We start from the raw sequence: 12,547 nt of genomic DNA on the forward strand, positions 1-12,547 counted from the left end.
TTATACCTCCATGACCTTTACCATTTCCCGCTGCCTCATTCCACACTGCCATCTTCCAGTAGCCTTCAACCAATGGGGTCTTGCATCCCTCATGCTCATGCGTCTCTATGAGACAAATAATGTCTTTGCCTTCCGCAATAGGTCCTAACCCAGGCCCACGTCTCCATGGATAACCTCTACAATTCCAACAAACTAAACTCAAGGACGCCTGGGTTAAGCTTGATTGCTATTTGTTTTGATGTGAAAGACTCGAAGTTGAGTTATTATTGCTAAGTGTGATTGCTGATCTTATTGTATCGCTGCATGCTAATGTGTTTGTTGTCACATCTTTGTTGCCTTCTTGCTGCCCTTCATTGGAGCGGTGGCCAAAATGAGCAATAATTGCTTTTCCCTTGAACATCCAAGCTCTTTTGCCTTCATTTCTCGCTGTTCTGATTTTTTCCATTTCCATTCTTCTTTCTACTTGTTGTCTCATGGTTAAATCCTCCTCTACAACGAAGCGAGAACCCCTCAAGAGCTGTTTTTTGTTAAGTAGATTTTGTTTGTCGCTAATGTTGGGCATGACTACCTTGATTGGCCTATTTCTCTCAGCGTGTGGTTTGCCAACCCTCCAAGCTTGATAGATTTGTCCTTGCCACAACAACACATCTTGTAGGAAATCCCTCGTTAAGTCGAGGGTGTGTTCGCCTTCCCCATAGTCTTTTATCCCTTTGATAATTATATTGGATACCCTACGCTGCCTTTCCTTGACCTCTTCGTCTTGTGTATTCACACGAATCTTTGCCTCTTCTCTTGCTATATCAAGGTGTTTGCTGCTTTTGTCCCAAGTTTTGGTGACTTTTGAAAAGCTTCTCCTCTCCTCTTCAACCCCTGCCTTTCCCAACGAATTAGTGTGAAGAATTGTTCTCTCCTTATAATGAGATGACTCGGTATTTGTTGTGACCTTGTTTGTTTCCAATGTAGCATTCAGACTTTTCCATTCATCCTTCATGTTCTGCCATTCAAGCTTCCCTGCTAAAAGTGTTTCTTGCAGCGTTGAGATTTGAGCTTTTAAAATGTTGTTATTATCTGCAAGAGTTTTATTTGCTGCAATTAACACTTGCATATTACGGTAACTTTCTTGTTCCTTAGCCTCTAGGAGTTCCAACCTCCTCTTGGCCCTCAATAGTTCTTGCACATAAAGATCTGGGCACCAAGCGAGAGGTGTGGAGGTAGGGCTGTAAGTGACAGAATCAACAAAGTTGTTGCTACCACACAAATGACTGTCACCATCTAAGTGTGGAGGAAGATACATTTTGACAACATCTTTCTGTTTCTTCTCTGGTTTATGCAATCTCTGCCTGTGTTTCTGCTTTTCATTTGACCCTTTCAAGCGAGCAAGTCTACGTTTTAAAATGCCCTTGAACTGTTTAACGTTGACCCAAATATATTTTCCTGTCTTGCCGAGTGATGCCATTTTGACTTGACCTAAATGGTTAGTTTCAAAGTGCACCAGAATTTCTTGACCGTTTTTTACCAATGATATGGTTTGTTTTCCCATAGCTTGCATATCCACCGTTTGTTTTCCCATTGTTTGTGTATCCACAATTTGTTTTTCCATTGATCAAAGGAAAGAAGGACAAAACAAAACTAACAAGAGCAAATATATAAAACAAAAAAAAAAAAAATCAGAAAGTGCACCTTGAAACCCCTGGCTTAAAAGCCTACCACTATCTTGCTATGGGCTAAGGACATCCAAATGAGGCAAACGATTGGTTGTAGTGTTAGGCGAGGGAAGCTGTATTACTTGGACTTGGTGTCAAAGAGTTCAGACAAGCTACGTCAAGCTCTAGCGATGGATGGCTCTGAGGGGGACAAGCAAAAATCTGAAATCTAGTTATGGCATCGACATCTAGGACATGCTTCCTTTGGTTACCTGAAGAAATTATTTCCCAGTTTATTTGCAAAATTTGATGTTTCTAGCTTCCGGTGTTAAGTTTGTGAACTTGCAAAAGCCCATCGTGCTTCTTTTTCATTAACTTTGAATAAAAGTCCAGTTCCATTTATGATCATACATTTTGATGTTTGGGGTCCGTCCAAAGTCACTACCTTGGGGGGGGATCACATTGGTTTGTTACTTTTATTGATGATTGTACTAGGATGACTTGGGTATGCTTAATGAAGTCAAAGTGATGTGAACTTGTTTTTCAAAAAATTTATAACATGATTCGTACTCAGTACAATGCACAAGTTTAAGTTCTTCGTAGTGACAATGGAGGCAGAATTTAGAGGTATGGCACTTGGAGTATGTGAAGCATTGTGGCTAAGACTTCTCCTAAGAGATTTGGGTTGTCTGTGTAGGTAGCCAATTCAACTATATTGTGACAGTAAAGCAGCATGTGATATTGCTCATAATCCGGTTCAACATGATCATACAAAGCATTTGGAGGTAGATAGATTCTTTATCAAGGAGAAGTTGGATGAGAAGATTGTGGAATTGCCTAAGATTCGATCAGAAGATCAGCTGGCCAATATTCTTTCCAAAGCAGTTTCAAGTTGAGTGTTCTCAAAGTTTTTGGGGAAGTTGGGCATGTGGGATATCTATGCACCAACTTGAGGGGGAGTGTTGCAATATTGGATTGTTTCTAATATTGAACTAATTCTTTCCTAAACTATTCTTTCCTAAATTGATTCTTTCCTTTCTAGTAGTTGTTTCCTTTCCTATAGCTTTATGGGTTTGGTAAACAACTATATATGTACCTATACAATTTTATGTAAATACGTGAATGAAAAATATTCTTCTTGATTTCTGATAATACCAAGAGTATGATGAGGGCTCTGCCATTTAGACTAATTTGAAGGAAATGCGCAATAGAACATAAGACAGACAACAATAATAAGGGCAATTGTTATAACAACGAGATGTTCCCGTAATGATCACACAGTCAACGGCAATATTAAACGGATGTCGGAATGTGAAATCACAAATTCAAGTGATTCACGTCCAGTGACCAATTTGAAATCCACGATTGAAGCAGTCTTAATAGAAGCTTCAAACAATGGCATCGCTAGCATACACGAAAAATGATGGTGATAAGTAAATGGCTCCTAGTATACATGGCAATGACTCTGCGGAGTCAATGAGAACTCGAATATGTGCTCGATGTCAAAATGAACTTGCAGAGTATATTGGATTTAGTTCACGATGATCCCCTTCTCACACAAGTGATGGACCGGTATGTTTACCAAATGAGGGAGTCACACAGTATGAAGTATTTTCGAACTCCAATACTCCAAAAACGGGGCCATAAACATGGGCAAACAAAATTATATGAGGAAAGATAGGAAGCAAATGTCGTCAATGAAAGAAATTAAAGTTGGCGTTAAATTGTTTATATTTTATGCCACCGATTAAAGTCATCATGAAATATTGGTAAAAGAAAATTAGAAGGTACGATTATATGAAGAGGTAGATTATTTTCAAGAGACATGATTTTCTAATTTAAAAGGTCACGACCTTCTCTATTTAAGATATAAGTAAGGATAGAAGCAACAAGCAAAGATATTTGATATTAACATTCAACAAGCATTTTATAAGAAGTACAAATATAAGATACTTATTTTGTATGGAGGGATCACAAACTTTAATATGGCTTTGTAAAATAAATTTTATTTATTATATTTTAATGAATAAATAAGTCTTTTATGCTTTTTTGTTTATATTGAAGGTATGGAGAGTTAAACTGCAAATGATTCATCCTTTATAATCATTTTTTGAATTTTGTATTCAATTTAAATATCAGATAAGTGAAGAGTAGACACGATCATTTAGCATCTTGAATGTGATCATCATAGATATATTGAAATATTAAATTGTTTCAATATCTGTGTCCAGTTTGTCTCCCTACCAGAGGAGTTAAAATTCAATCTGGATTAATTTAAGATTGCATATATATTTGATCGATTGCATCTTGATTAATTAATTGTTGATAGTATAAGTGTGTAGAATTTTGTAAAGTTGTACGTGAAAATCTTCATTGTAGTTGACTCTATTGCTCGGATAAGCAGAGCACTAGTCTTGTTATTATTGAAGTCAGAAATTTATATCTTCCTTTTGACAAGCATCAAATTCATTATTGACAAACCTTATACAATTCATTCAATCATTTCAAGCATTCAACATTCAATCCCATTTTGATTGAGTTTAAGGACCTTGCTAGCCAAAGAACTCACTAAACTTAAATTCTCTTTAGAAAAGCTTTGAACCAAGTAATCAAGTTCGAGGAGAAGGTCTACCTGCCTAGGTGTAGCGGAGCCTAAAGTGCAGGGGAATCAAGGTGATTCCTATTCATTGGCCAAAACTGATTGTGGAATCATATCAGAGAAGTCGCAGCCTCCTGGATTTCCAATCTGCGGTTTTGGAAACCAATAGGATCTAGGGATCATATTGATAGTTGGGTTGCATTCCTACTTTTGGTACCACAACATGGTAGGTCCTGACTTAGAATTACCAGTAAGGGTCACACTGATTCTAGTAGATGGATATGGGACCTCGATATTAGCTTATGGACTCGTGATTGCTTAAGGGAAAGCAATCTTGAGGGGTGAGGACTTATAATGTCCCCTTTTTAGGACATTAAGAACAGTCCTCTTTGAACATAATCACCTTGCCTTCAAAATGCCAAATGGAGACCAAATGAGAAAATAGTCTAGCTACAAACAAAATGAGATGAAGAATGGTTGAATTGCCTCTATTTTAGGGTTTAGAAGCAAAAAGAAAAAGATAATTTTTATTTAAAAGCACATGTTTTATTGTGCTTTGAGTGATTTTAACTTGCAAACAAGTGACTTTTTTGATGTTGGACGTTTGGAAGCATCCAATGCGTCCGGAAGTCCTATGGATGCCTCCAAGAAGCACATCCTATGCTATGGATGTCTATGGATGTGTTTGATAAGCATCACCAAGCATCTGTAAGCCCAAGATGCACTTCCTAGAGTCATCCACGGGGCTTTCACGCTCGGATCTGCCTCCGCCTCCACCCTAAACCTGGACGCAATAGTATCCTAGTTTATAAACAATTATTCAAAATTGGGAAAGGGAAACAAAATGAATTGGACTCTAGCAATAAACAACATTGCAAAACAGAGTGGCACTGGGGCCAAATCAATTGTTTTGGGTCTTTTCTACATGCTTGGTGTTAAACTGCAGCTCAATCAAATTGATATGATCATGAGATTCATTATAAATGGTAAATCATCATTACATAAATATTCCATACATACATATATATATATATATAACATATGGTTAGTTATATTAAAATATACTAACCAATGATGATTAACTATAGAGACATGTCTTCTCCTCATATTTATATGAGAAGCAAATCTGCAATTGGAACACATCAATAACAATGGCATTGATAATTACATTTGCAGAATTCGATCCATGTTACTTAACATGGTATCAGAGCTGCTTGCAAATGTAAGAAGTTTATAATAAGAAAACTATACACTAATTGATAAGCATCAAACCATATTTGGCAAGGACTGACAGGAATGTAGAGTGGAACAAATGCAGAGATAAATAGGATGTGGGTAAAACTAGGCCTATCCACTGTCAGATAGGACAAGGTGGGAACATATAGCAAATCAGATTGGGAGATATACAATCCACCATTAAAGATAAATTTACAGCGAACAAATAAACCAAGTCTTCAAGCCACATTTAAATCGGTGCATTAAAATTTCTGCAGACCATTATTTGTATCGTAGAAGTCAAAGACATCAAGCACAATTATTATACAATACAAAGTCTTTAAGCATCGACCATCAATTCTCTCCATTGACCATTGGTTGCAGATGATTATCTTCATTCAAATACATGAGCACATAATATTTACAATGTACATTTAAAGATGTAAATTTCAGAACCATCGTTCAACAAAGGAATGAGGAGATAGGAAAAATTTATAAATGGAAAACATTTAAAAATAAAAATTAAAAAAACAATACCATGTAGGATAGAGGAGAAATGTCATGCGTAGTAAGAAGAAGATATGAGTAAATAAAATATGGAAGGAAATAATACACGTCAACGCAATAGATAATATTCAGAACACATCATTGGAGAGGGAATAATTAAGGACGAAGTACTTTAGACAAGAATGCACCCGCCAACAAAGAAGAATGTGGACACCGATCAAATAAGATGAAGAGAAGTATCAAATCCCTCAAAATATCCACTACTATTCCATTTTAGACACGACGATGAAACATAGAAATTACCTAACCTTCCATTTTTTAAGATATACTCTAACTAATCTTCTCGTAATATTGTTTCTTTTCCAATACGCTAATCAAGAATGAGTTCTTCCTATCTGATGTAACCCTTGAAATTTTTGTTCATAATCATCAAGGATATTTTCTTTAAATGCCTGACTTTATACATCTTGATCATCAGGGTCTTTGGAATTACTTTAAAAAATGTTGCATTTCCCTTTAGAGGCAATTGTAATGCATATAGATCTTTGTTAGAGAAATTGGTATCAAGGATAAATATTTATTATCCTTAAGTATAAGATGATCTTGTAGGAAAACAAGAATGGTACAGACTCAATCTTATGAAGTAGCTCTTATGATCTATAATTCATTACTCTTCAAATGATCAAGTTGGATAATCTAAGGACTATAAAGAAAATATCCATAATGATGAGTATCCTTCCAAAATCAGAGGGAGTCTAGAAATACATTTGGGTAACTACCTCATGGGCCTATCTCTACGTACATTATGAGAAAATAATGACTTTCCACCAAGATGGAAGACTATCAAATTCAAAGGGAGTTTAACAAGCATCCTTGGGGGAAGAAATTTTTATGGAAGTAACTAGAGGACCTGACCTCCCAGGATCGATATTCAAAGGGAGAAATTCTGAGATGCAATCCTTCATGGATGATATCCTTTCTATGAGAAGAAGTTCTAAGTGAAATTCTCTATAATGCACTGTTGTTTATTGTTGCTTCAATCTTGGGTCAGCTATGATAGCTTGGGTTAGTAGAAAACAACCAGTTGTTGCTTTGAGTTCTACTGAAGCTAAGTATGTAGCTATCTCCATGGGAGCACGTGAAGAATATCGAGACTTCTTATCACTATATAAGAGATATGATTGGCAATGATGTTATCAAATCAAGTTATATCAGTACTTATGAGCAACATGTTGATATTCTACCAAGCCTCTTGCGAAGTTGAAAATTATGTACTTCAAAGGTAAACTTGGTATGACATTTTTGTAAATGCATTTATTAACTAATATATTCATTAATATAAAATTGCTTGCAAGCTTGTGTTGTGAAAAGTGACGACTTTTCTTGTGAAAGGTGATGACCTTTCTTGTGTTCTGATCCTATTTAAAGTGACGACTTTATTATAGTTGATCTATTTTCGAACAGAAATGTTTGAAGTTAAGGGTTATCCTTGTTCTTCGGGCCGGATTTTTCCGGACACATTGATGACCTTCATGGTTCTTTGGGCCGGATTTTGCCGGACACCATGAAAATCCATTTGTTATGGTTCTTTGGGCCAAATCTTGCTGGACACCATAACATATTAGACCACATTTCAAGTGGTGTTTTATATCTACTTTAATTCCCCCTTTGCTAAAGAGGGAGTGTTGAGGATTCTAGCCTCATAGTGTATTAAGTAAATTCCATATGTTAAATATATTAATTTATATATGCATGTTGATGAAGTCATATTGATATGCCATTCTAGGGATATCATAGTGAGATGATATCTCCTTATACTCAAGAACATAGTATGTTCTATATCAATCCTTCCTAACTAAGAGGGAGTGTTAAACTGTAGTTCAGTTAGATTGATATGATCATGAGATTCATTATAAATGGTAAATCATCATTAGATAAATATTCTTTATACATATATACATACATACATATATATATTAAACATATGATTAGTTATATTAAAATATACTAACCAATGATGAAAAACTATAGAGACATGTCTCCTCCTTCTCATATTTATATGAGAAGCAAATCTGCAATTGGAACACATCAATAACAATGGCAATGATAATTACATTTGCAGAATTCGATCCATGTTACTTAACACTTGGATCTTCCCTGATACATAGATCTGTCTCCACAATTCTATCATTTTCTCTCTACTTTATTAAATCCACCTTTTGTCTACTCTACTTTAAAGGTTGCTACTATTTTGCAGTAATTTTAGAGGATTGCATGTAGTCACCTAGGGAAGTGTTCTTCTAGGTCAATGCTATATATGGGATTGAAGATAACAAGCTTCAGCTCTGCAAATGCTTACTAGGATGAATATGCAAGTCTGGTTTCATTTTAGTAAAATATTCTTCAATTGATCCTTAGGATGAGAGAGGATGTATGAACATGAGGATTATAAATGTAATGAAATAGCAATAAATCATGTAACTGTGTGTCTGGCATAGTTTCCAGACTTGCCAGGGCTTGTCAGAAACTCGCCTAAGGCAAGACCCACCAAAAACCTGGAATGTGCCAAGTTCTTGCCAATTTTTTTCCATGTCTTGAGTTGGTTCAGCCTTGTTGTGTTCACACCGAGTCTAAGTCTCATTTCTATGTGCATAATCAGCTCATAATGGTTAGTGATAGAGATAGGATCTTTAGAATTTGAATTTTGAAGTTTGCACTTTTGAGTGTCAAATTTGTGGGCACAAGATTAATGTCATGGTTGTGGAATTGACCTAGGACAAAAAGGTGGAAGAATCAAGGTGAGCATGGAATATTATTTTATTTTGGAATAAATGCATGGATTGGTGTAACAAATGGCTGATGTATAGGAATAGTTGTGGATATGGAGGGGATGAGGTGAAATGTAGGGAAGTACATGTTAATCGGGATAGAGAAAGGATAGTGGAATGAGCCCAACTTCACACTAAATGTGCATTTCTCAATATGTAATTATTCAAAGACATTTTGCATTCTTCGAAAATGAATACAAAACTTAATGGGAAATAACATGGATATGCAAATTCCACCTTTACAAATATTAAAAGATCATGTGTAGCTACAAGAAGCAAGAATCGCCAGAACAAATAATTTCAGCATCTCATCCTGGCTCAAGAATTTCTCAGCTTGAAAGCAAAGAAATTGGGACTTTTAACAGCTACTGACTTCCATTTAACTAGATATGATATGTTTGACCAGCTTGTTTTCAAATTAGAAAATTTTAATTACTTTGCATGTAAACTTTATGCATTAGATGGTGGATTGTGACAGTAGGCTTCAGGTAAAGTTCTTTATAAAATGGAAACATATATTATAAGTAATATACTGCAAAGACAATTATCACTGCATTGCACATGCTTGATGTCTTCAGATCTTAACAAACAATGTGCCATTTATCTTCATGATTTGAGAAAAATATTCTACTCCATCCCTGTACATCTCAAACTTAGAGCTTCCATTTTAAGTGTTACATTTGTTTTTAAATTCTAATCCATTTATTGTTTATTTTGAAGGTTATTAGCAATGATGAGTTATATTTTGGAGAATCATCCTACGGTGCAGAACTTGTGGGCATTTCTAATGTCTTAGTTCAAAAAATCATAGACAGCTTAAATCAAGCACCCAACTCAGTAATTTGCTTCTTCCTCTTCCTTCAATGGCTCTATTATTGTTGAAATTCAGAAGTCTATGGACTGAAAGAACACTGTATTCTTTGGTATCTGCAGCCTGCACGAGCAAATCAAGCGCTAGATACATGCAACTCCTTACTCATTTCCTTCAAGGTAGTAAATTTACTTTTCCTTTCTGTAGATTTTTCATTGCATTTCTTACTAAGTTAATCTAATCTAGTAAACTTGTTATATGCTTTATATTGACTTAATCTTGCAAATAAGATAACATGGTTATTTGAACTTAAATGCTTTGCAGGCCAATAATGAAGTCATAGAATCTTGTGCAAATTTGATTAAAATTGCTGAATCGTCCTCACAAGCAAATACCAGATATTTGCAATTGACAGTGGATTTTATAAATAGATGTATGCACTTCCAAAAATGAAGACATTATGTTCATTTGTCTGAGATAGCATAGGAGCTGAACTACCTGATGGAAATTCCAATTGACATAGTTTTTGTTCTGTTGAAAAAGTACATATGTTTCAAGATGTATACTATGCAACTGAAAAATGGAACCTGGAATTCAAACACTTGTGTACAAGAAATTGTCAGAATGTCTCCCAATCATGGAACATTGATTATTTGTAGCTAGACAGCCAATGTAGAGGTAAATTGGAACACAAAAGGTTGTGCAATCAGCTACAAAGTCCAAATGGCTTCCCTTTGAGATCCATATGGGATCTAGAATGAGTGTGGCTGCCACAATGAAACCATACAAACTAGCTTAAGATCTGCATTGACTAATTTTGGGATGCATTAGATACCTCTTTTTAATTATTCCTCAATCAATTGCAATAAGCTTCCTAGACTAAGAATTTGAAGCACAATTATGGCTCTAGGATGAAGCCATACCTAGTGCACAATATCAATGGGTCTTTCACCATCTCAGAGTGCTGAAACATCGAAGAATTTATGTCCTTCAATGCCATAAAAGTGCAGAAGCCCTTGTCTCCTGCGCTTTTTTCAAATTTCCAAAACAAGGGAAACAATCAACACAAATGCATAATGGTCAATTTTCTCCAAGAAGCCTTTATAAAAACTTTGCGTTAAAAACAATTTCGTTTGTTTTTAATTCAATTCATTAAATGCCCCTCACATGAGATTCCCTTGCTTTTGTTTTAAAACAGTAAATGTTATTTTCTTTTCTTGTACTCGCATTGACTTCAAGACTCAATAATAAATTGACCACCTTTTAATAAATAACATCTAAATGCGTCATTTGGTACCTTTCATCAAAATGATTTTTTAAATTAACTTTATAATTTCTTCATCATTAACAAAGTTGAATTTATTAATAATGAAAAATATCAATAAGTCCAAATTGAATCATTTGCCAAGTCGACTAAGATTTGGAATTGAACACTGAGTAGACCATGCATCTTAGTAGTCCAAATGACTTCCCTTAGAGAGTCGTGTGGGGGCTGCCACAATGAAACCATACAAGCTGCCTTGAGAGCTGTGCTCACTAATTTTGGGCTGCAATAAAGACCCCTTTGCATTTATTCCACAATCAAATGCAACAAACTTCCTTAACTAAGAACTTGAAGCACAATTATGGCTTTGGGATGAAGCCATACTTGGATGCACAATATCAATGGGTCTTTCACCATCTTAGAGTCCTGAAACATCAAAGAATTGATGTTCTTCAATGCTATAAAAGTGCAGAAACACTAGTCTTGTGGTTTTTCCAAATTTCCAAAACGAGGGAAACAACCAACACAATTGCATAATGATCAGTTTTTTTCAAGAGGCCTTCATATAAAATTCACGCCAAAAATATTTACCGCTACAAGTAAAGTGAATTAATGCATAGTGTAGATAATAATAAATGTAATACAATAAGAAATATGCAATATTAGAGACTTGATAACTTCCTCACTAATGCCAATTAATTTTAAATCCAAGTACTCAAACTCCACCAAATGTTATGCCTCCATATGCAACCATGATCCTATATGCCATCTAGCAGAGTACATATATAAACTTCGATGAGGTGCGAGGTGAACCATCACAACCATTACTGCATACTCCTTATGCTAACAAGCCAACTACATACTTTAACAACATATTAGACAACATTAAATTATTCTCAACAACATCATCCCCCCAATAAAAGTTTTCTTTGACAATGTACAACAAAATGGAATGATGCCCAACTAACAACTATACAACAAAAAAATAGATGAGAATGTGTCCTTGATGATGTAGCTCTGAGTGGAGATGTGACCATTGCCAAAGTAGCGCTCAATTCATACACCTATTGTGTCCTAAGTAGTTGTAAATCTCGATCCGCTACCAACTTTCATTGCATAGTATGCTTCACCATTATGGTTGCTTCCACTTGCTTATTCCCTTCTGTCAATCGTCTCCTGGAACTCGCTAAATAAGACTTTGTCATTGTTTTGTCTATTTGAGCTTGCTCCAATTGTAACAACTAATCATTTTTCTAAGTATGCATGGTTATCCTCTTAGTTGCCCATGCCTCTTGCTCTCGAGGCACATCTATTCGAAGCTAAGCCATCTCTTCTTAGATTGTCTCCAATTGAGTAGCCAACTCCCCCTGTGCTACCTCATGAGTGGTAGAGAGGTGCTTTGTGTGACAGAAAGTATAATATCTCTTTCTAAAAGCTTGCTTGATTTCCCTCATCAAGGCTTGCACTTGATTGTCCCCTACTCTCTCCCAGAGAGCACAATCCTCCCATCATAGCAAGGGACAATGTAGTCAACCATCATCAAGACTCATAACACTCTTGGAATGCCTCGACACATCCCCCAAGGGCAAAGGTCAACAACATCCCCAACTCCTAGATCATCCCCTCTTGCACCTATGATTGAGAAAAGGTTATCTCTCACCTAGCTCCTACAACCACCTC

General features: G+C 35.7%; 1 protein-coding gene across 1 annotated transcript in view; it reads left to right on the top strand.

Annotated features, from left to right (window-relative positions):
* The window catches only part of LOC149552483 (uncharacterized), a 395,852-nt gene extending 385,363 nt beyond the window's left edge, over positions 1–10,489 (top strand). Inside the window, exons 21-23 of the mRNA XM_089788064.1 lie at positions 9,513–9,629; positions 9,726–9,782; positions 9,928–10,489. Coding sequence (XP_089644190.1) covers positions 9,513–9,629; positions 9,726–9,782; positions 9,928–10,056 — 303 coding nt within the window. The 3' untranslated portion in view covers positions 10,057–10,489. The remainder of the gene's footprint in view (positions 1–9,512; positions 9,630–9,725; positions 9,783–9,927) is intronic.
* The last annotated feature ends 2,058 nt before the right edge of the window (positions 10,490–12,547 follow it).

This window comes from Cupressus sempervirens, chromosome 6 (assembly GCF_028749045.1).
Source record: "Cupressus sempervirens isolate cs-2001-9-10 chromosome 6, ASM2874904v1, whole genome shotgun sequence".
Lineage (NCBI taxonomy): Eukaryota > Viridiplantae > Streptophyta > Pinopsida > Cupressales > Cupressaceae > Cupressus > Cupressus sempervirens.